Source organism: Gymnogyps californianus, chromosome 10, assembly GCF_018139145.2.
Source record: "Gymnogyps californianus isolate 813 chromosome 10, ASM1813914v2, whole genome shotgun sequence".
Classification (NCBI taxonomy): Eukaryota; Metazoa; Chordata; class Aves; order Accipitriformes; family Cathartidae; genus Gymnogyps; species Gymnogyps californianus.
This window is the reverse complement of record NC_059480.1, coordinates 18188141-18215980: the sequence shown is the minus strand read 5'-3', so window position 1 is coordinate 18215980 and position 27840 is coordinate 18188141. Positions and strand designations below refer to the sequence as shown.

Genomic DNA, 27840 nt, shown 5'->3' with positions numbered 1-27840 from the left:
CAATTTGGAAAGTATTTCTGAACTCCCGTTGGAAGGAGGGAGGAGATGGGAAAGCGAAGGAGTGTTGTGTGCTGCCCAAGCCCAGCAGGCACCAAAAATGCCCTCGGGGCTCTGCCCTGCGCTGCTGGCACTTGCCCCGGGGACACGGTGCCACGGGGTGCATCGTAAATCAAATTTCACAGTATCGCCGCCAGCCCCGGTACCAACGGCCGAGCCCTGGGCAGCAATGGGCTCTTTCTCTTCCTTCTCTTCAAATTTGCATCTTGTCTGAGCAGATGAGGGACATTTGCCGAGAAGTGGTGTGGCTTGGCGTGAGGGTGCCTTTTTTGGCTGGTTTATGCCCTTTTTTTGTTTGTTTTCTAACCTGGGGAACATACATACAGACTTGGAGTAAACGAAATGGGCCCATTTCCAAAACACATTAAGAAAAGGAAAGAAAAAAAAAGGCACTGCACAGGGGGACCTTTGAGGTAGTCAAAATTTTTTCCTTTCAATGTCTGGCACCAGAGAGGGGGAGCGAGAGAGAGCGTGCACATGTGCCCACGTTTCTCTGTGCGTGGTCAGGGCCGTGGATGTGGCTGTGCGTGTCCACCCACGCGCAGGGACATCTGGGCGTGCAAGCCCTATGCACAAGGACACCTGTGTGTGCAGAGCCTGTGCCTAGGAGCTGGCACGCCAGTGCCTGTGCATGCGTGTGGCTTTGCACGTGCCTGCGGCTTTGCTCACGCCTGCAGTCGGTGGCTGGAGAGCATCCGTGGACCCTGCGTGGCCACATGTCTCTGTGTCGGGGGGGTTTCCATCATGGTAGCTGGCTCGGGGCTCCCCTCAACAGCTCCAGTGGCCCTTTCAGCCCAAAGAAAAAGGGCCATGTCTCGTGGTACCACTCCCTGTCATGCTCCTGGGCCTTATCCTGTAGAATAAACACTGCAACAACCCTGAGAGGAGCAGACGTGGTGCAGAACACCAGCCCTCCTTCACCTTGTCCCCTTGGACCCTGCTCTACATGCCGGGGTGGGACTGATGCTCTCCAACCTGCCCTGGACCATCATGCTCGCTGCAAAAGCGGGGCTGAGCCCGAAGCGGCTGTCTATGGGGTCTTGGGGGGTTGTTGTCCCCCTCCGAGGCGACCTCACCAGGGCAGCCCTGCTACAAGGAGAGGGTCTCCCTTCAGCAAGCCCCCAGGATGCCTGCACCTGAGCTGGGGTCCCAGGTGTGATAAACCCCTGGGCTGCTCCAGCTGGGGCTGACCAAGTTTCTCTGCCGCTTCCTTGGCTGTGGGCAAGGGCGGCCCGCCTTGTCCCTTCCCTTTCCTGCCAGGAGGAACAAATCCCTGAGGAATTTTGGCTGGGTGCATTCCTCCGAGTGCACGCACAGCGAGGCCGGCAGAGGGGCTGGGGAGCCAAGCACAGCCCGGGCTGGTGCTGGGAGCCACCATTGTCTGGGACCCTCTACTGGGGACAAAGACCCCAATCCCCCGACCGCCTGGCTGAAACCCTAATGGGGGCTCGGGGCTGGTGAGGTCCGGCCTCAGAGGAGAGCCCCTTTCCCCAGCTGCACAGCGGGGACACAGACAGGACTTTGGTGGGGGTGAACCCAATGCGCACAGGGTCAATGTCACTAAAACCTTGCATAGAGGAGAAATTTGAGATAACAAATCAAATCCCCTTGACTTTTGAGTCGTGGGGGGCTCACGCACTTGTAAACCGCGCAACTCCCTTGGAGCGGCTTCCCTGGATAGCCAGACCCCGAACATCTCCAGAAAATGCCTGTGCCGCATCCCTCCCTGCCTCCCCCCAGTCCACCGTTCATCATGCTCCGGTGGAGGTGGTACCCCTCTGCCCTCTCTCTCTCTCCCCCCCGCCCTTTTGTGCTAGATTTGTTGTGGGGTTTTTTTTCCCCTCTCTTTTTCAGCAACCCCCAACCCAGCTGGAGATAAGTGAACCACATTACAGTACAGGAACAAACACTATCACAAACCCTGCCCGTGACCGCAGTGTCTCTGCCCTCCTCGCCCCAGAGGGAGATGCCCCTGAAGGACTTGTGTGCCACCAGCAGAGGCTCACCCCATCTCAGAGCAGGGATCGGTTGTCCCAGCCCCTCCAGTCCCAGCTCTCCAGAGAGACTGAGCTAAAGGATGTTGAGTTTTCTCGAGCACGTCAAGTTACTATGGACCAAGTCCCACATTTGGAGCAACTCTGGAGGCAGCAGTTTATGAACCACCAACATACTCCGGAAAAAACACGGCTCCTTGTTCATCTTGCTGTTCTTGTTCTTCACAATGCCAAAAGTTTTGAAGCCCTCGTGCCCAACAGGTGATACTTTAAGGACCTCCAAGCACATCCCTAGGAAGACATCGTCAATGGGGTACAGCTCCAGCATCTCTGAGGTCTTGTGCAGCCTCTTGGCCAGGGGTCCATCCATGATGAAGCCCCCACCTCCTGCATAGGGTGGGTAGTTGCTTTTGTTGTAGAGGGCGCTGGGGATGTAGTACTTGTTCTCCTTCTTCCGGATCGGCTTGGCCTTGTAGAGGACATCCCCCACGAAGAGGTCCTCTCCCTCCTTCTTGTCCTCCAGGAACTCCAGGATGTTGCTGGGACTCACAAACACATCGTCATCACCTTTGAAGATGAAGCGGACGTTGTCGCAGTAGATGTTCAGCCACTTCAGGAAATGGACCTCTTTGAGGGTGAGGTTGAAGAAGCTGTCCAGGAAATCCCACTGCAAGATGTCCCCATAGATGTGGTTCTCGTAATCCAGCAGTTTCTGGTAGTTGGCTCTCTCCTCCTCCTTGGAGGCCGTGCCCAGCAAGAACAGCGTCCTGATCCTCTTGCCCTCCACCTCCTTCTCCTGGCCCCAGGTGCTCCGGATGGCCTCGCGGCGGTCGTGCTGCGTAATGATAGACTTGACGACGATGAGCAGGTAGACGTCCCCGCTGCATTTCTCGGGGTGGTTGATCAGCATGGGGAAGTAGCGGCAGTGCCGATAGAGCAGGAACTGCTGGAAGTTGGGCTCCAGCCCTTTGAACCAGTCCACCTTGCTGAAGTTCTGGTTGGCTGAGCAGTTGGTAGTGGTGACATCCCAGGATTTCACTTGCTTTGCCATCACGCTGTCCTCCTCCTTCACAGGAGCTTTCTCCTTCTTGCTCTTCCAGAAAGTGCTGGTGATGGAGAAGGCGTTGTCTCTCTTCTGCGTTTTCAGGGGCTCTGGAGGGGGCAGCTCTTTCTGCTGCTGGCCCTGCATGAACTGGCTGGGGGCCATTCCCCGTTGCAGCACCGTCACTGTGATCACCAGCAAGAAGGAGAGGCAAACCGTTTTGTAGATGGTCCTCTTCCTAAAGGGACAACACAGGGGGGTTAAGGAGAGGAAACTGCAGGCTGCGAGAGGCTTGTCTGCAAAAGCACCTCCTGGAGAGGTCATGGGATGCTCATAATCTGTGTCCCATCACCTTTTGATGGGCACCAGCCTTGTGGGAAGAGCTGTGGGACGCCTCCACGCATGCTTTTCCCACCTGCATCCCGCTTGTGGGGCGGCTCTGGGGCCACACTTAATGGCAGGGACAGGCGGAAGGCACGTGGCAGGTGGCTGCGGTGTCATCTGGTATCCCCGTATCTGCGCAAAGAGCTGGAAAGGGTTCACAGGAAAGAAGAAAATGGGTCGAGTGAGAGAGATGAAGTCAGGATGAGAGCTTCTGCAAAGCAGCTGTTTCGGAGGAAAGTCCCAAGGGAAACCCCTGTTTCAGCTATCTGAAAATTGCAGTTTAGGACATGAGCAGAAGGGAATTATCTTTTCCACAGAAGTGTTAGCTCCAAAACACAGAGGTACTGCCCATGGCCCTATACTGGCATCACAGGTTACACAACACTGAGAAACCGGAGCCGGGAACACCACAGGAGTCGACATGAAACAGGCATTGCTGTTGCATTTCAAAATGGCAGATCAGGACAAAAAAATTGCCATTTGAGACGAACTTCAAGGTTCAGTGGAAAAATGACATCCCTAACCCTGCAGCCACCTCGGGAACCAGCATTTCTGGGGGCACTGCTGGGTGTTTTGGCCAGCTCTTGGGACCCATCGCTTCATTTTGCAGTGCTAAGGAGCAGCGGATGCACTGCAGATTTGGGGGCAGATTTTCCCAGCCTGCAGCAAACCCGATATCTGCATGTCCAGGGTGTGCGGGGGACTGGGGGTGGTAGATCAAACCCAGCCCCTTGCAGGGCCATCCCACTGCTCTTCCCCACTGCAGACCCATCGCTCATGGGACAAACCCTGGAGCTCACTGGGGGCTTGAGGAGGATCCTCCTGCGGTCCTCGGGACAGCGGGAAGGCTGCACTCAGAGATTACTGATGCACCAAATATACCCCCTCAACCTGCTTTTCCACACAGTTAAAGGCAGGTTTCTCGCCCTGCTGCCATGGAGGAGAGGAACTGCCCGCTCTGCCCATCCGCACTATGTTGCCCCTGAGCACCCGGCTCCCCTCCACAGCTGGCACATCTGCACCAGTTTCCTCCCGCCGCAGTCCTGCTTGCTCCAGCTGCCTTGGGCCATCTCCCCGTGCAAATGAGCACCAGGCACCGGGGCAGCAGATGGGCCCCACGTGCCCACAGGGCTCCCAATGGCTTCCCGAGGGCAGCCCCATCTCTGGCTGCTCCCACATGGAGGGGACACACGAGGTGCTCAGCAGCCCCTGGAGCCCCTTTCCCTGCCGGCGGGTGAAAGGGACCTCAGCTGGAAAGCCAAAGGAGATGGATGTGGCACCGGTCTCATGGCTCCCCTGCCCCTGTCCTCTTGGTGACAGAAGCATGTCCCAGCCCAGGTGCCACCCATCAGGGACAGCCCTCAGCCTCCCACTCCCTGTTAGAGCCAGAAAGATCCAAGATCATCTCTATCAGGCAGATGGCACCTTCATTTTGGGATAGTCCACAGAGGGAGCTTGGGGCTGAAATCTGAAACATTTAACCCAAGTAATTTCCAAATAGACAAAAAAAAAAAAGCCTTGAAACTCTCCTGGTCCTGGGGGCCGGATTGTGATCAGCACCACCGGGAAGCTGCTGGGGTTTTGGGGCACAGGCTGCACCATGGCACCTGCTTGGTGGGACACCCCGATGCCCCTTCGGGCTCCCCAGGGCAGGGGACAGCATTGCTCTTGGGGACTCTGGCCACCCTGAAATGCAGGAGCTCCAAATGGGAACTGGGGGAACCAGGAGCCACGAGCTCCTGTCTCTGGCTTCACCCTCAAGCACAAAGAACTTTTCAGTCCCGCATTTACGTGGGAAAACTGCGATCGCTAGCATGGACTGTGAGAGTGACCGTGGAAATAAGTAATTACGGGTAAATGGATAGATATTCCCCATCTGGTTTTATATGTGGCCACTCATCTGAGACTGATGAGGGAGCAGTTCTGATTAGATCTCACCATTCCCTTTAACCCTCTCCAGCCCTGGCTGCACAGCTCTGAGCTTATTCGTAGAAACCCTTTGGTCCCAATACAACTTTAACCCCTGCACAGCCAAGCAATGTTTAAAACCTCTCATCAATACCTGGCACTGCAGCAGAAATAACCCCGGTCACCCCTGTAGAGCAACCCCAATTGCACTGATCCCGTTCTGACACCCCAGCCTTGCTCCCACCCCATCCCATCCTTGCACTTCCCCACCACCTCAAGGACAACATGTGATAAAACACCCAGCCTGAAGCATGGCCAGAAGTTCCCCAGAAGCAATGGGCAGGGAATTACTGATATAATTTAAAAAAATTTGCAGAGGTAGGGATGTCGCTAACTGGCACGGATGGGTCCCACCCTTGGCAGGCTCTGCCTGCCACAGACAGGAGCTGCATGGAGCCGATCACCCCCGTTACCCTCCTTGGATCACTGCTTTTTATTTCAGCCCAGGCACAAGACACTGCCCTGGGGCTGAGGTGAGAGCTCCGCCTTTTAGGAAGAGGGAGGGTTGGGTAGCCTGGGTACATCTGGGTATATCGGCGAGGTGTTGCACAACAGCACAGAAACTTATTCTTCCTTCCTTCAGTGGACACTGTTTCCCAGCTCTCACCGGTGCAACGTGCAATTTTTGCTTTGTTACAAAAACCTATTTGGGATTTTTCCTACGGGTCCGACTCTGTAAACCACGAGGGCACCGCAGGGGTGCCTGTCCAGCAGGAGCCCCGCAGCTGCCTTCCGCCCCACAGAAATCCTGTCCCTGCACTGGCAGGAAAGCAACAGGGACTGGGGGGACCCTAAGCCACAACCGCAGGCAATTCCCACATCAAACCGAGGATGTCGGGGGGCAAAAGAGTGACAATATCATGTGCGCATCTTCTCTGATCTCCAGTCTTTCTGCTCTGTGGTATCCTCAGCTGGGAAGTACTTTAGGGTGGAGAAACCAGGTCCTGCTCTCTAGAGACCTCAAGAACCACCACTTTGCAGGAGGCAAGGGTGAGGGAGGTGCTTCGGGTTCACTGCCATCACAGAGAAATCACCCTCCTGAGCCCCAGCATCCCCAAGAGCCTGGGGCACCCGGCATTGCAGGGCCTGAGGACGGCAGCAACCCGTGCCCGTCCCGGCTGGGCTCCCACCAGTGCCAACCGGGACCGGCTGCCCCAACCACCGGTGTCGGTGCCATTGAGAGAGCTTCGAAATGGTCCCAGCCCGCTCCTCCGCTTCCCTTTTCTCCACCAGGAAAAGCTGAAAAGCCTCCCTGTGAGATGGCCACGCCACCGCCGGCTGTGCCCCGGGCAGTTAAATATAAATCCCCAAATTAGAGGTGGGCAGTTTCCCTTTCAGGTAGCGATGCTGTAGGGCAGGCGAGGCCCCAGGAAACTGGGGCTCTCCATCCCTGGTCCCCGGAGAGGCACACAGCCACTTTTGATCCACATGAAAACCTCTTTGATCGGCCACGGCTATCTATTTATTTGGATTTTTCTGGCCCCTCAATTAGACCCAGTCACTGAGGCGGCAGAGGCACTGCCAGTATAGAGCCCTTTCTGTTGGCGGTGCCAAGGGCTTGGGAGAGGGGATCTTATCTAGGAGCAGATGCTGGGCAGAAAGCACCCACATGTCTCCAAAAGCAGCCTGCGCTGGCTGGGTGCAAGCGGGGCCCCAGCTCACGACGGTTGTCCCCAATCCCGGGGTGTCCGTGGACACATCCCCTTCTTATAAAGACATCTGGTTTAAATACAAGGCAGTAAAAACACAGGGCTGGGGAAGAGGCAAGAGCCGAAACCCTGGATGTTTCCCGCCCCCCCCCCGGGGATCTGCCCCCCAGGCTGGCGCTGCCGTGGGACAGGGACCCCACGGGGCAGGTCTGGCTGCCCCCACGGCCCCGCTCTCCCCGGCCCCACCACACGAACCAGACCTTTGCAGGGAAGGGCTGGGAAAGTCATCCCCAGGGAAGGGGGGGAGGACTGACCGCCAGCCCCTGCCCGGTGCCCCCGTTCCGGCTCCCGCCGTGCCGCCGTGCCGAAGCTCCGGTGCCCCGGGATGGGGCGAGGTTTGCGCTGGGAGCGGACACCCCAGAGAGCCTTCCCCGGGGTACCCCGGCCCGGGGGTGGTGGGGGAGGACCCTGCCTGGGAGCCCTCTGCAGAGCCGGGGCGGGAGGGAGCGTCGCTCCTGGGATGGGGACAGACGGACAGGGGACAGACGGACAGGGGACACGGCGCCGTCTTTTGTCCCTTCCCCATGCGCACCCTCCCCACCAAAGCTGCCCTTTCCCAGCCAGCCGCCCCCGGGGCACCCCTCGGGAGGGACCCGGTGGGGAGGGGACCGGGGAGCCCCCCGGGCTCCGGGCAGGACGCAGCGCCGGGACGGCGGTGCCGGACGGCGGGAGCGGAGGGCAGCGGGGGGCACCGGCTCTCCGACGGTGCTGGAGCGGGGCAGGAGCGGGGCTCGGGCTCCCCGCTCCCCGGCAGTCACTCACCACTGGAACATGCTGGGAGTGGGACGGGGCGGCAGCTCCGCTGCTGGCCGGGGCTGCCCGCGGTCCGGGCGCTTCTCTCTGCGCTCTTCCTCTTCCTCCTCCTCTTCTTTTTTTTTTTTTCCCCCCTACTTTTTCCCTTTTCCCTCCCCTCGCTCTCCGAGGTGGAGCCAAGAGGGATGGCAGAGCAGGTAGGTTAACTCTTGCCCTGCCCCTCCGTCCCCCCCAGCCGCACCGGCAGGCAGAGAGCTCCCCAGTGCTGCCAGGGTAAGGGGCTTCAGGGTGACACCCCACACTTCCCCCTGGGGACCCTCCCCGCTGCTGATGGGACACCCAGCAGGAGCTGGGAGCTGCGGGGGTCCCACCCCGGCACCCCACAGGGTCTTCTGCACCCTGGGCACAGTGCCCTCTCTGGGGTGCGTTAGCCCTGCCCCATAGATGGTAATTGCAAAGGATCCCAGTTATGGGAAGGGGATCCCAGTGCTCACCAGGAGAGCTGCTTTTGGCAGCTGGGATTTGATCTCTAGAACAGGAATGTGGGTCTTTTCTGCCCCCCCAACACAGGCAGGTCACTTCAGGATGAATCCCAAAAGTGAGCTGGGGCCCAACCCCAGTTTCTTATGGGGACACTGAGATCCCAGCTTTGTCTCTGTGCACAACGTGGTTTGGGATCCCTGGAGCAATGGAGCCACACCTCACCTGGGACCCACACCTTACGCAGGACCCCCACCTCTCCTTGGACCCCCACCTCTCCTGGGACCCACTCTTCTCCCAGGACCCACACCTCTCCCAGGACCCACATCTCACTCAGGATCCACACCTTGTTGGCGACCAACACACTGCCCAGGACTGCCACCTCACCAGGCACCCACGCTCTGTCCAGGACCCACACATCTCCTGGGACCCACACCTCACCTGGGGGTGCAGGGAGTCAAGAGGAAGGGTTGCTGCAGCAGGAAGGTGCCTGATCGGCATGCCAGGACCTGTCTCATGAGTCAAATTTCCACCAGCACCACAGGCAGGTGAGGTGTCCTTCCAAACTCTTCCTTCAGCCCTGGTTCGGAGCAGTGTTTCACCAGCATCCCTGCTGCAGCCATATCGGCATGGGACATCCCATTGCCCATTGAGAAGCAGATTTAAGACCTTCCTTTCGTCTTAAATGTAGCATTTCAGCTGAGAGTCTTTTTCAGCCATGAAAATCAGTCCCCATCATTTCTGATGTCTCCCTTTTTGTCATCCTCCCATCCCCACCAGCCGCTCGTGTCAACCACAGAGCCAGGGTTGGAAGCCTGCAGGAAATCCTTTGGGATATTTCCTTTCCTGCCCAGCAGAGATATCGCAGTCCCTTTCCCTGCAGCCCCTCTGCATTTTGCACGAGTACTGAGGGTCAGGGTCTCCCACAGCTCTCACAACCCCCCGGACACACCGTGCTTGTCATGGGAAAGGCTCTTCCGTTCTGAGGCTGGACACATGGTGGGATGCACACAACCTCTGCTACTCAAACAGCATTTGGCCCTGCTCCAAGAAAACCCCAAGTCCAGCTCAGTTTGGGGAGGAAAGTTGCATTGCTTTCTCCAGACCCGCTTCTCTCTCCTTATCTCAGCTTATCGCTTTCCCAGATGCCCTGCAGCTCCGTGTCCTGGGGGCTGTGAAAGCTCCCCAGGAAACACTGCCCAAACAGGCTGCACCAGCTCCGCAGCACCCGACAGCCTTATCACCACCAAAGGTCCCTGCGCACCTTCCCTGATTCCTTTTTAGTCTGTTTGCACTGCCCATAGGGAAGTCTGTATCTGCTGAACTCATGGCCCCAAGAAAATCATGGCCATGAGATGCACAGAGAAGGGGTGTCAGAGATATGATGAAGAGCCACACTGAGTATCAGCTTGACCAGAGCGGGATGTGAGAAGGACTCATCTCATCCCTGTAGCACAGGGACGGCAGATGTACACCAGCCCGTGGCTGGGAATTCACCTCACTCTGCAAAGAGGGGCTCACGGTGGAGGGGGACCCCATTGGAAGACCTCCCCTTCACAAACAGGCACAAAGGGATGTGAACAGCAAAGCCCCGAAAGCCCAGCCACCATCTCCTCCTTGCAACATGCCCTGGGACCACAACGGGGACAGGAACGGCAGCATCCCCACCGTGGGGAGCTGGAGTAAACCCCAAAACACAGCCCTGGAGTGGCTGCTGCAGTCACAGGGGACGCCCAGATGCTGTGGGTGTGCAACAGGCTCCCGGGGCTCTCTGGATCCCCCAGCATCAGCATGTCCAGCCGGCAAGCCCAGGGCTGGCCACGGTGCAGCGTGCCCGAGGGCTGGGCTGCTCCAGCATGAAAGTGCATGGAAGTGCTGATGCTGCGGGGCAAGGAGAGCTCCTGGCAGCCTGCAGCAGGGAGCTCTGCCAGCCATGCTCCCAGACTCCCGCCTCTCCGACGGCTGTTTCCGTGCAGGAAAGCGGCAGGGCCGCGAGCGCGGGGACTTCCCGGATGCTCCCGTGCTGCTGCGCAGTGTTTTGGCTCAAATAACCCTCTCTGTGCAGGCAGACCCCGCTCCCAACTCCCCTGTGCGGGAGAGATGCATGTCCCGCTGCATGAGAGCATGGCAGACCTGGGGCGTGATGGCTGTGCAAAGCTTTACTTCTGATATTCATTAAAGACTCCAATAGTGTCAGGTCTGGGGCTAATGACAGAGATAAGCACTGTCCTAGGCACCCCTGGCACCGCCAGCTCCTGTTTCAAGGCTGAATTCTAAGATGAAGCAGTATTTTTTACATTTGTTTCATCATTACATAGAAAAGTTTAGGACAAACCCAAGTTTTCATGCTCTCTGGATTCACCCTGGGAAAGCAGAAAGGTGGCAGGAATGCTAAAACCAAACTGAAAGCGTTTTTTTTTTAAAAAGTCCTCCTCCACACACCTTCTCCTTGCCTCTTTCCAGCGCCCAGCAAGAACAGGTTTTACCCGAGCAGCCACAACCCCTCTGCTGAGAGCAAAACCTGAAAAAGAGAAACCTGAAATTTTTTTTTCACCCAAAACCAGAGCCAAGGGCAGCATTACTTCGCCACAAGCAGGCCCAGCCACCAGCAGATCCCTGCCTTTCCTGCCCTCCCAGCCTTCAGCAAAGCAGCTGGATCCATCGCCCTGCCCCTCCTTCGCTGCAGCACCCAGCACCCTTATTTTTTAGGTCTAAGCTATTAGACTGAAATTCAGAGGCACCGGGTGCCTTTTTGGCACCATTGGCAGAGCTGCGGGTGTCTGGAGAAAGGCTCTTGGGTGGCAGGTGCTGCTCGGGCATGGAAAAGCCGAGCTCCTTTGCCTTGCGCAACGCCGGTGACATTTCGAGGCGCACTGCGCTGCCGTGGTCCCGTGAGAGCTGGCAGGGGACCTGCAAGAAACAACACTTGGGCACACTATCGTTGCATTGTATGGGGATGCAGAAGGGAAGGTAATGCATGGACCTTCCCAGGTGACACGCAAGTCATGGCCGGGGTGACATCAGCTCCTGCCGACAGCAGCCACCTCCGTGGCTGCTGGCTCCCGGGACCAATCTGGAGACGGCCGGTACCAGTGCCACACACTCGCCTCCCACCCGAGCATCCCTCCTGGTGTCACCACCGGAGATGGGGGCGAGCGACCTGTGGGGACACGAGGCTTTGGAGCTGGCATCTAACGGGGCTATGGGGCACTGTTTGGGCAAAGGGAAAGGGTGGGGACCGGGGCGATGCCGAAGTGGCTCATTTAGATGTTCTCAAAGCAAACCACAATGCTTTTTTTGTTACAAGAAGCCTCTTTTCATCTCAAAGCGGACCCGAATTAAAATGTGTTATAAAAAAAATAAGTACAAAGAAAGAAGTGAGCTTTTTTTTATGAAGTTTATGTAATCCCAGAAGACTGGCTTGTGGCAGGTTGACCCAGCCAATGTTTTCCCACTGATGGTTTGGGTTTTGTTTCACTGGGAAAAGCTGCCCTGGTTTCTTTGCTACACTTTTTTTGTGTTGTTTTCTGATTTCTTTCCATTCCAGCAAATTATACATACACAGAAAAAAGTCTCATCTCTTCTCCCGGCAACTCTCACACCTCGTGGCCACTCATGCCAGCGCCGCGGTCCCCGGGCTGGGTTTCCTACACAAGCCAAGGTCCCGTCGCCCCGCGACCTGCGGAGACACCCAAACCAGCCCTCTCCTCCCCAAACCTCCGAGCACCTGGAGCGGAGCCAAGGGCTCAGCCTGACCCGAGACCGGCAGCACGGGGTGGTCACACATTTAGGTTTTTCTTCGTTAAACCACTCACCTGTGACATACCCCACGGTGCAGAGGGAGGCCAAGGTTGCTATTTGTTTAGCTGAGCCAGACTCACACCGCATCAGGACTTCGCACGCACTCGCGGGCAAACATCCTGGACGCGATAGGACAGGGAACGTCCCTTTCTCCTTGCACATTTGTTTTCTAAGCACCTTTAGTGATGCTGCTTGGGCTGTGCCAGCAGGTAGAGTAACCCTGGGAGACTCACCCGTCACCGCTGCTCCCACGTGGGATGCTGGGGGCTATGACGAGGGACCGGCACTGCCTCCGTCCTAGCCCTTGCTCAGAGGAAGCCCCTTGGGCAGTCAGGATTAATTATTACCCTGGTTTACTGCTGAGTGAACACCTCCAGCTTGGAAGCTGGGCCAGACGTCATGTACCAGCCAGGTCTGACGTGGGATGCCAGGAAAGACAGCCACCCTAACAGAAAGCTCCTTCTGCTTGCCCATAAACCAGACCGTGAGCGCGGGGTGGGTTATTTTACGTGTTAACCCCAGGGCCCCGCAGCCGTTTCCATCCCAGTGGCTCTCCAGAGCGGGGCCGTGCTGGCTCCCAGGCAGAGGCAGGAGGAGGTTTTCTGCCTTCCCAAAGCTGGGCTCTCCCTCCTGCTCCATCGGCCTCGGCAGCTCACACTGAAACACCGGAGGCTGCCGAAACACCTCGAGCCACAGCCGAAAGCAATGCCTGCTGCCCTGCTTGGAATCAAACCCCCGGGATTTGCATGATTTCTTCCAAAAACGGCAGAGGAGGGGAAGTTACTTTGCAGGGCGATGGCTGGGCCAGCCCCCCCGACTCAGGGGTCCCCAAGTTGCTGTTGCCCTCTGCAGCCCCAACCTGCCTCTGGGCCACCCCATGAGAGCGCGGTGCTCGGGGAGAGGGGACTCGGACCCCACAGCCACAACGTTGGGGAATAGGAGAATGGGGTGAGACCCGAGTGCCACGGGCTCGGGGAAAGGCAGGGGACAGAGTGGTGGCACGGTGTCGGTGGAGGCAATGCTGTTGCAGCCACATCCCCAGGCGGGACACGAGCCAGGGCTGGCAGGGAAGCGATCGATGCCACAGCCTTTGTGCCAGGAGCCGCAGGAGCAGGACAGGGGAAAGCACTCAGCAAACCTGGGGGAGCAAACCCCCGGGGCTGGATCCACCCAAGGTTTTGCCTCCTTGGGCTGCCCCTTCCTCAGTTTCCCCAGTGAAAAGGCCCCCCTCCAGCTTCGGGGCTGCTGCCCGGCAGGGATGCTGCCTCCTCTCCCAGGGGGATTTGCACCCTTGGGACGCCTGGGTCTCCTGAGGAGCCTGGTGTGGCCGTGCTGTTGCTTTAAATCAGCAGCTGGATCCAGCTGTGACTGCGAGTAACCCTCGCCGCAGCCTTGCCCAGGCCTTTTATGCATTTTCCAGTGGTTCCAGAGGCGCTTGGCGGCAGCGCACAGGGGAAACCGGACTCACGCTGGCGAGCAGGGAAGGGAGGGGAAAGGGAAAACATTTCCCTTTCCGAAGGAGCAGGGGGAGCCCGATGCTGTGGCTCTGGCAGCAGGCACGGGGGGAGCAGATGGCTCGTGGGGCTGCCTCTGCAGCGTGATGCGAACAGCCTTGTGGCTTGACACAGCGAGCCAGAGGCCCTAGCTTGTCTCTCCCAGCCCAGCGTGCCCCTGCAAGAAGAGCTTACCCCCGTGTGCCTCAGTTTCCCCCTCTCTACTCACTCAATTCAGCCTCACGCAGAAAGCCCCAAGGTCTGGGTTTGTCCCATGAACCTGTGGCAGGATGGCATCCAGGCACTGAAGAAAACAAGCCCATGAGGACATAGGATGGAGAAAGCCTAGAGGGATGGGAATGTGGGGTTGAGAAGGGGGACACATTCGTGCTGACCAGACCCAGAAAGGAAGGAGGAAGATGTTGGTGCGCTTGGCCTTGGGAAGGGAAGGGAAGGACCTGTCCTGCTGTCAGAGGGGATCACTCACATCCCAGACCCTCCCAAAGAGCAAAGGTGGAGGAGAGGGAACCAGGAGGGAGAAGTTCCCAGGTTGGAGGGTTGGGAAAGCAACCTCACGCCAGCACTGAAGCTGACAGCCCTGCCCGCAGAGATGCTCCTGCCCGCAGAGCCGCTCCTGCCTGTCGCAGGGACCATGGGCCTGTCCTTCTCAGCCTGGCCACCCTGACCATCCCGCAAAGCCGGCCACGGGCACAGGCTGACGGCGAAGCCCTGGTTGGGCATCAGCCCACAGAAGCCGCTGTCCCAGCTCCAGCCTGGGAAGGGCTGGGCTCACGGTGCCGGCACGCTGCGCTCGCAGCCCCGGGAAGCCCTGCTGCCTGGGGGGCTGGCACAGACCCAGAAGCCACGAGCTGCAAGGCGACGTGTTTTCCGTCGGGCAGGAGAGCACTCGCAGCGTCTCTCATGAGTCAGATGGAAAGGGCGGCTCAGGAGTCACCTGAGCCCACCGGCTGCCTGCCCGCGGCCCCTCTCCAGCCCAAGTGGAAAAACATATGGCCCCGGCGCAGCGCACGCCTGCTGAGACCCCAAGCTCCGGCCGGGCCCCCTCCCAGGCCGGCAGACACAGAAACGCTCACGTTAGCCTTTTTTGGCCAAATCAGTTCAGGAGGGAGGCAGAAGCGACTCAGACATCCCTGGCCCCGCGGCTCTGCTCATCATTAATCATCGCTCTGCTGCTGCACATTGCCTGTGCCAAAACCTGGGCTCTGCTAGAGCCACTGGTGGCTCCGTCTCCAGCAAGAGATGGAGAGAGGGAGAAAGAGGGCATGCGGAGTACAAATTTCCCCCTCTTTGGCTGGGGCCACCGCACTAAGGCCATGGTAAAGCTCCCTGCTTCTGCATGCGCAAGAAGGGAGGGTAGCACCCACAGTGCCACCCCTGGGCAGGCACCCACCTGGTGCAGGGGATGACCCTTGTATGGGCATTGCTCCCCAGCCCAGCTCAGGGAGCTGGTGGGAGAGGTGGCAACAGCAATTTGCTAGCCTGGGAGTATTTTAGCCATGCGAGAGCCCTTGGGAGAGGAGAAGAGAGCCGGCACACCCAGCTGCATTCCTGAGGTTTGGTTTCCATGGTGGGATGTTCACCCGACAGTGAAGTCATGCTACAGGCTGAGATGGTCAGTGAGTTAATGCATGGATCCAGCTCTTTCCCTGATTCACAGCAAGCGCAGCTATAGCCCCGTGACACCCGTCGGGCTGATGGTTCTGCCACGCTGCTGCGGCTCCAGCGTTCCTAGCATTTGGTCCAGGGAGGCTCCAGACACTGCTGCTGGGTTGATCCCTGCCTCACCGTGGGAAATCACCCGCCGCAGGGTGGAGGGACAAACTGATGGCTCTCATGGGTCCTTCCAGCCCATTTGTATCATCACACTATGCTCCCCATGTTTTACTTTCCCTCCATCCTACTGCTGCCACTGGTGACAACAGGACAGAAAAGCACCACCCTAAGAGGTCACTTCTGTAGGGCCAAAGCCTTGAAGATCTGCTCAACGTTAGGGAGAGGTGGAGAAGGATGGAGAGCTGGACAGCATGGAAAGAGCAGGACAGAAAGCCCATCGGTCCTCGGGGCGAGGTGGCAGGGACACTCCCTGGTGCAGGCAGCTTGTAGTGCCAACACAGGGCACGTGGCCATGGAGTTTGGCTGTAGGGTCCCATTGATCAACGAACCAGAGGTCTGGTGGAGGAACTGGTCCTGGGACGGCAGCCAGTAAGTGGATAAGATTATTCCCAGCCTCTGGAGTGGTTTTCTGTAGGTCTGGAGGCACAGGAATGTGGCTGGGCCGCCCAGGACCAACAGCCTCCCTCCCCATTTGCTCAGCTGGTGAGACCCGGTGCTTTTGAGCTGTGGTTATTTGTGCTAGAGGGAAATGTCTTAGCGTGATTTTTCAGTAAAGATCAACTTCTTTGCAGTTCAGTCAACTAAAACCCCATAAAAAAGCATATCTGCTTAGGATGGATTTCCTGACCAACGACCACTGGAGTGCTGTCTGAGCACACTGTCTCTGCATCAGTCCCAGCCTCCTGCTGTCCCCAGCGGCCATGGGCCCAAGGATGGGGCAAGCTGAACCCCAAGGGGCCTCTCCTCTCCTCTTGCACACACACTGGTGTCTCACATGAGCACACAATGCCTCTGGAAGTCAGTAGGACATGGCTAACCCTCAGACATGTCAGGGAGAACCTCTCCGGGTGCCGGCACCCCTGTGAGCAGGGGTGTTTGTTTGCTTTTAAGATGGATGTAGACCTTCCCACGCATGCTTGTGTTCAAGCTAAACCAGAAAACTCTCCCTACTTCTCATCTCACATGCAGCCAGACGCGGAGGTCCTAGCTGGGATGTCACCAAGAAGCCAAGATCCCTTTAGTGGCCAGCACTAAGCCACCAGCAATGACCCCTGCTTCAGGAGGGGACAAGCTATCTCCTGGGCCTGCCACAGCAGGTGACATCCCTGGGGACCAGGGAGATGATGCTGAGGATGTGTAGGGGGCTGGCACAGCCCGGCAGCCGCCTGGGTGTGTATCAGCCAGACCGGGAAGCACGCAGCCAAACTGAGCCTGAGCTACAGCCAAAGAAAACTGGCGGCTCCAGGGCTGTTTTGCAGCAGCCAGGACGGAGCACCAGCCCTGCAAGCCAGCGCTCGCAGCACTGAAGGGTGACGCAAGGCAGCTCCCTGTCTTGAGGACCCCAGGAAGCTTACTGGGGCTTTCCTAGCCCTTCCCCAGGCTTCGTTTGTTTGACACCCAGAGCCACGTGAAGGTTAAGCGATGTACCTGGCGCGCAGACAGACGCAGCCTCCGCTGCCCCCTCCCCGTTCCCATCCCTGACCCCACACGCACCCAGGTGCGACGCGAGGGTCCCTCAAACCCCTCCACCTCTGGAAACGCCGCCTCCCAGCCTCCCTCTTTCCCCGGGCCCTTCTGGTTCCACTCCACGCTAATGATATTCATTTCGCCGCCTTTTCCTGGGGCGCCGGCCCCTCCTGTAGCAGCTCTCCGCTGCTCTCCTCCGCCGGCTCCCAGCTGCCCTCCAGCCTGGGTGACTCACGCTCAGCACACACTGAGCCCTTTCAGCAGCCCTCGGCCCCGAACACTGCCCCAGTCTTCCCAGTGCCGGCGTGCTGAGCTCCCCCCTCAGTGCCCGCTGCCGGCACAGGCTCCTGGCCAAGGAGAGACATCCGTGCCTTCACTAAGAGAGCGGCTTTCACGGCCGAGAAGCCAAAGCCCTTCCCGGTGTGATCTGGGCCAGGATGGGGCGCAAGCAAGCGGTCGACCGGCTGGGATGGACTTGCAGCCCGGGTCCCTTTGAGCAACGGCCAGCAGCCTAAAAAAAAATAAATAGATGTATTTGAAAAGAAAAAAAAGGATCACGAGCTCCTAACGGGACCGTTCTTGGCTCCGACAGACGAAACCTGCCAGAAGCCTTTTCCTCCCTTCTGCCTTCACCAAACTTCCTCTGACCAACAGCGGGGCTCTGTCTGCTGTGCGGGGACGGGGGCAGAGAACAGGCTCCTCTGTTCCCCGGCTGGCAGCGGGGTGGGCACCACCGTACAACCTGCCCCTTTGCCTGGAAACGTTGCAAAATCCTCCATCGGAGGAGCCGCTGGAAAATCCGTTTGCAGGAGTTCCTCGGGGCCAGGGCTGCGCAGAGAGCGGGCTGGAGGCATGCTGCCTGCGGGACAGCACCATCCCCTGCGCTGCACCGGGTCCCGCTTGTGGAAGGGGACTTGTCACCCTCCCTGGGGACTCATGTCTCATGGCGTGGGGTGAAGCGCTGGAGCCTGGGAAAGTCCATGCGTGGTGTTGCAGGGGAGGGTGGGGCTCAAGTGTACCCCAAAAAGAGCCTTACCCACCTGCCGCAGCATAACACTAGGGCTTTTCAACTGTCACAGCCTCTCCAGCAAGGCGTGCACACCCCAAGGGACACAAAGAGAAAGGTGAACTCCTGTGACCATGGGTAACACAGCGAGGATGCGCACAAACCCAGGGGAAACCTCTGTGTATGAGGCTGCACAAATATCTCCTGCCTCTCTTTCCTTCCTGCCTCTCACTGCCTTTTTTGCCTGTGATTTTCTGTTCACTTTGCCAAAATACCCAAACTAGCTGAAAAAACAGTCACAAACTCCTCTATGACAGCGGCAGAAGTGTGTGTGTGTGTCCATCCATCTGTCCGTTTGTCCGGGGGGGTGTCATCACTACCGCAGCTCTCAGCACAGACCAGACGAAGGGGCTAACCCTCACACGCTGGGCAGCATCGCAGGGTCACCGATGTTGCCAAAGCTGTGCCGATTTACACCTGCAGAGCGTGTGGACCTGCATCAAGCCCAGCTCTGGGCTAGGGAACAGGGCTAAGAAAAAGGGGAAAAACCTACAACCCTGACTGTGAAAAACCACAAGAGTCAGGTGGCCAGGCTCGAGGGGAATCCCTGCCTGGAGTCTGTTACCAACTCTCTGACGAGGCTCCGCTTTCGCCCAGGCATCTCCCCTCAGAGGGCAAGCAGAAGGATGCTGCCCAGGGGCCAGGCTTGTTTGTTCGCTTTCAGAAGTAGGGCCAGAGAGGCAAAATCTCGAAATCTTGGTGGGAGGAATGTGCTATCTGAAGGGCTGAGATGTGCATAGCAGCTGCCCCCCCCTCTGGGTGTTTGCCAGGTTTCGGTAGCAGTGAAGTCCCTCTTCAGCTCCTATCTTCAGTGAAACTGCCACAAAAAAAATTTTGAGTTTTATAAGCCCCAAGAGAGGCACGGGGCTTTTCTAAGCTGTGCTTAACCTGAGAAAGGTCACCCAGAAGCCGCACTCCTGGCCATGAGATCAAGCCGCTGGTGTGCGGACACCACTGCTAGCCACCAGCAGCCACAGAGAGCCCTGCGACTGGTGGCAATGGTCCCACAGCCCCAGTGCAGGGGAAGGCTGCGGCTCATCACCACCTCCTTAGCACAGCCCAGGGAGTGCGTGGGGAGGACGAGACCCACTGTTGGGGGGCAATGGCAGCTGTGCCAGATGTTAGGATGCCGAAGGGGGGTGAAGGCAGCCACAGTGGAACAGCTGATGGATAAAGCTTAAATATATACAGACCCCTGGGAATCCTAGAGCCCAGAGGGACCCCATTTCCCAGGCCCAGTGTTGCAGAAGTGGGGAAAGGGCCAGAGCACATTTCCCACACCCCAGCCCTGCAGGGCACTGGGTGCTGGGGTGGGCAGGGAAGGAGGGGAGCCCTGCCTCTGCAGACAGCTCCATCCTGGGCTGCTCCCACATCCCAGGTGGGTCCCAGTCCACTGGAGCAATCCGGAGGCACCTGCCACCTGCTCACAGGGCTGAGGCCAGTATCTCCACTGCTCCTATCGGCCTTGGGATCAGCCACCCCAGCAGCAGAGCCTTGGGCCAAGCCACAGCACTGCCAGCAAAATTATCGTCATCATTGCTTGTCAAAGGAGAACCAATATGTTTCACACCCCGGAAATACAGAGACTCTTTTCTCAATAATCTGGAAAAGCAACTGATAAATGTGTGGAGGAAGGGGAGAGGCAGAAGAATGTACCCTGTATTTATGGAGCTTTTATTTGTCACTAGTTCCTGCACGGCCAGGCCGGACAGCTCTAACCTGCTCTAACCCGCTCTCTCCTTTGTGCGGGAATAAATTGTCTGAGTAATACCCAGCAAACACACTGAAGCAACAGAAACCTGACCAGATGCTGCCTGCATAAAACAGTGCAGCAGGAAAAAGTAAAATTCAGGCTGCGAGCAAAAGGGAGGTGCATTAGTTCGTGCAAGCAAGAGACACATTGTGCTGTTACTCCGCACCCCGTTAGCTGTGGGTGGTATAACAAAGGAAAATCTGGGCTGGGTTTATGCACCCCCAACCTTTGGCATGGGTTGCATGTTCAGTGGATGTGGAGGAAAAGCCAGATCCCATGTAACAACTCTTAGCTGATGCAGGTACAGCATGGGCCAAGTTTATGCAGATGTAGGATCAAAAGTTTTGCAATTTCACTGTGAAACTAATAGGATGTAGGAGCTATCCCCCCCTGCTCCCCCCCGAACCACACAAGTCAGGGAGACATGCAGTTGTCCTGACAAACAAAATCTACTTCTAGCCCTCAGGGTCACAAATACTAGCTTCAAACTGTGCCTGGAAAAGAAAATAAGCATAAGCTAGTACTGATCATGTCAACATTTTAAGTTTCCAGGCAATCTCCAGCTGCAGCCCCCTAAGCACAACATTGCAGGTCTCCCAGCGCAGCAGCTCTGGTTACCCCAGCTGCACCCTCCCTACGCGCAGAGCAACCCTCGCACCTTCAACCTGCACAAACCATTTTACCTTGCTGCAAGAACGCGTGACAACACTAAGGGATCACAAGAGTCACCCCTACCAACAACAAACGGCAACCTCAGATTAAGTAATATGGACTAACTATCCCTAAAACTCACTCTCTACATTTTTGCAGCGCTCCTACCCAGAACCCTGCCCAGTCCCAGCTGCCCGCACTGCAGGGAGGCTCAGAGGCAGCCCCGCATCTCCCCTGCTCTGTCTCTTGCAATCTCCCTGTCTACCCTGAGGCAGGTGCAAAGCTCTCTCAGGCTGGGAGGAGTTAAAATAAGGAGACGCTTTTAAGCTCCTACATTTGCATTTGAGACAACCACCCCGCACTGGAGCCACAAAGGTATTTCTGAACTTCTTTATGATGTTCAAGGTCTGAAAGTGGGTGTGGTATAGTTTCCATTCCTGATTCTTACGTTGTCAGGAACAACCTCAATTTCATATTGATTCAATCCTTACTGCACCTAGACTATCGTATGACCTCCTCCATGGTTAAGAGCCTAACGGAAACTAATTAGTGCATATACACTTAAACGTGTGCAGCTCAAACTCCAGATTTGAGCTGCTGTAAGAGAATCCATGCATAAAAATGGCACTGGGTAATAAACCAGGCTGAAACGCAGCTTTCTTGCCGATCTGGTGTTACATTAGCAAACCAGAGCTTTTAGCGTCTTTGCCTTCCCCTTGCTTTTGTTTCAGAGCACAAGTCTGCACAGAAAGCCAGGCATAGCAGCAGCACGTTTGGGGCAGTTGCATCAATTCATGACAAGACACAGAAGAAAAGCTCTTGATGATTAAAAAACTGATATCCTGCTCCTTAGAGCTCAAAAGGAGCCTGCAACAGCTCAGGCACGGTCAGGCAGTGACAGCCTGACTTGGAAGAGCTGCTGCAGTAGCAGGAACCTTTGCTGAACCGGTGAAAAGGGAGCCTCACCTTCCAGTGCAGTTTTGCTGTCTTTGATCCAGCTCCAGTGCACAAGGGAATGACTGACAGAGCAGTGATGTTGGGGGAAAAGCCTTCCCTGGAGTCCCTCGCAGTGGGAAGCACAAAGACCTCCCATCCCTGGTACCCAGTACTGCAGGGCTTTTGGTTAACCTTCCCTCCTGTCCGAACTGGGGGCTTAAAGGTGCCTGCCGGGAACTCCCTGGAGATGGAACAGATGACCAACAGCCCTCGCTCCTTTCAGCGTTGTATGCCACATCCTCTCAGATCCCCCCACAAGTGTTAAGGAAGCCCCAATAACTGGTCTGTGTCTGGTAACCGGGTGCCAGCTCTACACCAGCCCCTGCTGCCATCCACCCAGTTCCTCTGGTGCACAGCTGGGCTCAGAAGAGCGACTGCCTCTCCTGAGTCTTACTGAGCTTCTACTCGTAGCATGCTATGGCCAATTCCATGCAAAGCACAACGAACAGTCATGCACCCAGTCCTGGTTGTGGCTGGGACAGAGTTAATTTTCTCCATAGTAGCTGGTATGGTGCTATGTTTCAGATTTGGGACCAAAACAGTGCTGATGATAAGGCAGGGATGTTTTAGCTATTGCTTACACAGCATGAAGGCCATCTCTGTTTCTCACGCTGCTCTGCCAGCGAGCAGGCTAGGGGTGCACAAGAAGCTGGGAGGGGACAGAGCAGGGACAGCTGACCCCAACTGACCAAAGGGATATCGCAGACCATGTGCCATCGTGCTCAGCAATAAAAACTGGGAGAAAGAAGGAGTTATGGTGTCTGTCTTCCCAAGTAACGGTTATGCACGATGAAGTAACTGTTCCTGCTTTCCTGGAAATCACTAAACACCTGCCTGCCCGTGGGAAGCAGTCAATGAATTCCTTATTTTGCTTTGCTGGCGCACACAGCTTTTGCTTTACCTATTAAACTGTCTTTATCTCAATCCACAAGTTTTCTCACTTTTAGCCTTCTGCCTCTCTCCCCATCCCACTGGGGGGAGTGAGCGAGCGGCTGTGCGGGGCTGAGCTGCTCACCATGGTTAACCCACAACACACTAGCGATAACACTCTATCATCTCCAACGCGCCTAAGCAAGGACATATTTCCCCAGGCGCTGATTTTCTAGCAAGAACAGCATATTCCTGGTACAAACCACACTCACAGCCCAGAGGAAGGTCATTCAAAGAAACACGTGGGCGACACCAGTAACCATGCCAAGCAGCAGGACCAGTCAGCTTCACAGAAGATAAGGCAGCTTGCGACTTACTGCTTTGCCCAGCACAACTGCCAGTGTTGGGAGAAAGAAGCAAAATATTCTGCTAGCTCATCTAGCAACCCACTGTCCCACTCCCATTGCCCAGGAATGGTTTGAGAGGCTTCTAATGAAGCCCAGAGGTCTCACCGTTGGCAACTAACACTTCAGTGGCTGACTTGCCCTAACTGTTCTCATTAGGAAATGGTTTTGCCTAAAGTACTGGCATCAGAAATCATAAGGTAAAGCTAATGAGAGATTTTAATCAGCCCCAACACAAAAGGAAGGAGATTCCTGCATAATACCAGAGATAGAAAAGCTCTCCTTTGGGATCAGGTCAGCGCTGCAGGAAGAGGCTGTGGTACAGGTGAAAGGAAAGGAAAGGGGCTACAGCCAGCAAGCACCAAACATCCAGCCAATTTTCAGAGAGCCCCAGCCTGGGACGAGCACCTTTCAAAGCCTCCTTTGCCTGTGTAATGCACAACCACAATCCAGCCCTATGGAATAATTCCCATTGCAGAAAAAAAAAAAAAAAAGGCAAACCTGCCCCAAACAAAACAAAGTTAGAGCGAGGGAAGGAAGCAGAGACAGGAAACTACAAGGATGCTCTTCAGAGAGGCCACTGCTGCAGGGTAAAGGGCCAGACTTTTATGCATGTGCTGAGGTTCCTTCTAAAACTCATTTCAGGCACCTGAACAAAACTATCAGCTTTCCACGAAGGTTCAAACCATCCCCTGCTGTCAGCGATGACACAGTGCTTGTAGAAAACTAGCTGCGTCCTCACAGCTGCTCAGGGGAAACTGGACTGGGTTGAAATACAGGACATATTTCTATCTCACCAGCAACAAGTAATGAAAATAATGAGATGTACAGCAAGGATATCTCTTTTTCAGATTGGACTCTACAGACACAAATGTATTATTGTCACCAGAAAGGTGTAAGATCACCTGGGTTGGTTTTGGTTAAAAAGCCTTGGTCTCTGCCCTGCGCATGAACAAGACCCAGGAGCCAAGACACCCTGCTGGGACTAGAGATGAAATCGGTTCTCATTGCTGCCATTTCTGGGTGACTTGGGAAGTGACATACCATTGCTGACACTGGCTTCTGCTTTAGTTGCTGTAAAGGTGGTTTCAGAGAACCTCGGAAGCCCCAACAAGATCTGTGGAAGTCCACAGTCGCTTAGACCCACCTTCCTGCAATGCTCAGCACAGCTTTGTGAAAACCTGCATCCTCACCACCTGCATCTTCAAAGTCATGAGGATAACAAGGGTTAGAGAGAAACACAGTCTTACAATGCTCCTTGCCCCTGCCCAAAGCATGGGCACGAGGTTTTAAACTACGGTACAGGAAACAGCCATTTAGCTACTCAAAGTTTTTCATCTATGCGGAAAATGAATCAAAAGTAAATTATTTTTCTCCCATTCTGCACAAATGGGGAACCATGCTCTGCAATGGTCAGGTCCTGAATTTGAGTGAGATGATGACGCTAATCTTCAGGTCAGCTCCATGTACATATGACTGAAAACTCAACCAGGCCAATTTTTAAGTTTTGGGAGAAGCAAGCCAAATTCTTCTTGCTGTTATTGTGTATTGTGATAGGGCCTCAAAACCTTAGTTATGGGCCAAGCTGCTCGTGTCCTCATGTCACATAAGCACTGAGGCTAACTATGAGCCATGGGACCAGTTGTGCTGGCTCATAATCTATGATTTGCTCCCAGTTGCAGTGTGGCTACACTGGCGCAGCCGCTCCAGACAGTCCCAATCCCTGGATCTGGGCAGAAGCAGGACAGCGACAGCTGCTGTAGCCAGTATTGCTGGGGCATGGAGTGATGGGACCCTTGAGAACTGCCGTTGTACTTTGCCTGTGGATCACTCCCTGAGGTGGTGGCTCATGACTAGGAGCTCCCTGGCATGGAACTTTCGGTACAGTTAGTCAGGATGGAAATTTTGGCTGTTACAAACAGCCCAGTTTCCACAGGGCTTGAGGATGGAAGGGGCTTAATCGAAACAGAACTGTTTTCCTCAAGTCCCAGAGGTGCCTCATTTCAGTTCCCAGCTGCTCACTTGGAAGAGGAGGAACAAGAAAGGAGCCAGTTTTGTGTAAAATCATGGTAGGCCATGATCTGCCGAGTTAACAAAAAAAAAAAAAAAAAAACAACAAAAAAACCAAGCCATCTGCTTAATAGGAGCCAGTCCATTAGGATACTGCAAACTCGATCCAGGGGGAAAGCAGTTGGAGAAAAGGGTAAAAATTTCAGTGAGACATGCTGCTTGACAAAGAATTCATTTGGTGCTAATGGTCCTGCATCTTGCTACCAACATGAACCATGCTCCCAAAAGGCAGTGCATGAGCAGACATGAACAATAAAGTGATTTGTTCTCAGGAAGCATTCAACCGCTGCCAACAGTCAACCGGATCCAGACAACGGCTAGGGCAGTCAGACCGGCACATGGCAGACCAAATGAGGAACTGTATCATTTGGCACAGAGCTGCTATTTCCAGCACTTACATCCCATCCTCAAGTTAGCTCAACTTTTTCACTCTTCAGAGGAGGAGGACTATGCATCTGTAATGAAATCTGGATCTACAAAGCCCAGAATTTTTCCTTGAGATCAGTAGAGGGAGATGTCCTAGCCTCCTAATATCCCTTAGTAGGTGGTCTGATTTTCAGATGGCCTCACCATTCGTACCTGTCAGCTACAGCTTAATATATAAGGCACCTTAAACATCTGCAGGATAAACCTTATTGTTTCAGATATCCACTCATTTTTATTTGTCCTGTTTATTCTTTTACTTAGCAGAATTAGATTAATTAGTTAGAGATTTTAGAATTAAAAGAAAAGCGTTATTAGAAATTAAAGAAAAGAAAGAAAAGAAAAACAAATAAAATGAAGTAACACTTTAAAGACTTTTAAGATGAAAACCAGCAAGGCATGCTGGAAACCATTTTTTAAATTAAATACAGTGTTAAGTTACTCACACTCAGATTGAACAAAATAACTGATACTCCCCAAATCTGTGGATTTAAAATCACATCAGAACAGCATTTCCCATATTTGAAGAAGATAAGAACAAAACAAACATTTAAAGCTGTCACCTGGATTTCTTACTGTTTGTGTGAAGTGTTTTCACTTTCACTGCAATAAATTACTGTCCTAATTTCTTGCAAACTTGGACCATATGCCCAGGACTACTGAGAGAACTTGCAATAAAAGGAGGACATGTTCCAGAAAGTTATTAGATGTCTTAGGGTGTGCCACTCAGCCTGTTGTTTGGAGAGCATCAGATCCTTAAAGAGTGGAAATTTGGATCATGATCCTGTAACTGAATACAATGCCCTTCACTGCAGGGTAGAAAGCAGCCTGGAGTTGGAAAGAAACTTGCTTTGAAACATCAGATTCCAACCACTGACAAGATGCCAGGCTAGAAGAATTACTGGTCTGATAACATAGTAGGACAATATTCTATGTTCTGCACCCAGAAGTTGGTTTCTTTTTAAAATCTATTAGCAGCAGATTCCCATACAGCTTGGCCAGAACAGCCTGGTCTTAAAGTCTGTTTTGTTTGCCTTGAAACATCTTGCTATTTCTCACCCGTCAATAAATTCTCAAGAGCCCCACTCCTCTTACAATTTATATGAATAGCAGAGGTTAGGAAAGTGCAGCACAGCCTGCAGAAGCCCCCATGGCTTAGTCACAGAGGTATTTTGGTACTGAGTTCCCACCAGGGTCAGTGGAGGTTTGCAAGGCTGCATCTGTATCCTCTTTGCTAGCCATGCCCACGCACCTCCTTGAGCTCAGCGTGCCACACAGCACAGCCAGGTGTGTCCAAGGTGGCCTGCAGGGCTCACACACTCCTTGGTTAGATTATGCTCGCTGAGCTAGGTGCACCTCCCAGCTCTCCAACATTTCCTCTCCTGGGAAAGGGCTTGTTCCAATATTGAGCCAGACTGCAAGCAAATGTCGGGATGGTCCAAACTGCCAGGAAGTTCTGGCCCAAAGATGAATTCAGGCCCCAAGCTAAAAGGTAAGTCTGGATGTACTTCAATACCCGGGAGGAAGATAGCCCGTTTGCTTTTCTGCTACCACTGCTCAAAGATGTGCATGAATGCAATGCAGCACTTTTTATCTCTACACTGTAACTTCCACCATGATTTATAAAGACTAGTAGAACTTTGTTTAGAGGAAACAACTCAAAGCCAAACTAAACAACCACTGTCCCACCCCATCACAGCAATAATTTTCCTCCACAGAACTTCCTTGCTTGTCTTCCCCTACACACTTAAATCCTCCAACAAACAATACTTCTGACACCAAACTAATGTCACTGGTGGCATCCCACATGCCTGGGCTCTCCTCATAATAGACCACAAACAATGAGTGGTTCATGCCTGCTTTGCAACACTTCTGAGTAAACAATGCTACCTCTGCAGAGGCAGGCCAGGCTGAACAGAAGGGAGCTGTGTTTTCAACTCACGTGGAGGTAAAACCGTTGGGGACAAAATTTGTCGATAATAAAACAGAGTGAAATTTAAACAAATGTACACCCTAAAAGTCCATGAAACCCCAAACAAACCTATCCAAAAAGAAAAAAAAAAAAAATCCCTTTATAAGCATTTTTACCCAGTCACTGCCAGATAATTTTAAAGCCCTCCATGCAAATTGAAACAGACTTATGCAGTTTATGTCTCATATAACAGTGTCCATAAACAAAATTACACTGAATATAGAGAAGTTATATCCCAAAGGCATGCTAGCACCACATAGCACTTTGGTCCCAGAAAAACTTCCCTTGCAGATCTGTGTGTCATATGCAATAACCGTATTTGCTTATTGTAAACTAAATCACAGCCACTTTAAGTACAATGACACCCCTCTCATTCAGGCAGGCAATTTACACTGCTCCCGTTTTACCAGGGTGGTGGTGTATCTAGCAGCAGCCTCCACATGGCATACACAAAAACAACTTTTAAGAGTGAGGTGCAGAATTTGCTATGTGTGTGTTACTGACCTCTATCCAGGCACCTTTCAACCCCGAATAGTGAAGTCCTACTAACAAAGGCAGAATCAACATTTTTCATTAGCTTCAAAACCTTCCGGCTGTCATCACAGGGGCTTTTTGTGAACAAGACAGAGAAAA

At 54.6% G+C, this 27840-nt stretch overlaps 1 protein-coding gene across 2 annotated transcripts; it reads right to left on the bottom strand.

Annotated features, from left to right (window-relative positions):
* Positions 1-1875: 1875 nt before the first annotated feature.
* B3GNT7 (UDP-GlcNAc:betaGal beta-1,3-N-acetylglucosaminyltransferase 7) lies at positions 1876-27739 on the bottom strand. Of its 2 annotated transcripts, none has more exons than XM_050902712.1 (2): positions 27712-27739; positions 1876-3331 (listed from the first exon to the last, which is right to left on the bottom strand). In XM_050902712.1, the coding sequence occupies exon 2, from the start codon at positions 3256-3258 to the stop codon at positions 2128-2130; it is 1131 nt and encodes a 376-aa protein (XP_050758669.1). In that variant the 5' UTR covers positions 3259-3331; positions 27712-27739; the 3' UTR covers positions 1876-2127. The 2 variants fall into 2 exon arrangements, with proteins under 2 accessions (XP_050758669.1, XP_050758668.1); XM_050902711.1 differs by lacking the exon at positions 27712-27739 and adding an exon at positions 7917-7961.
* Positions 27740-27840: the final 101 nt, after the last annotated feature.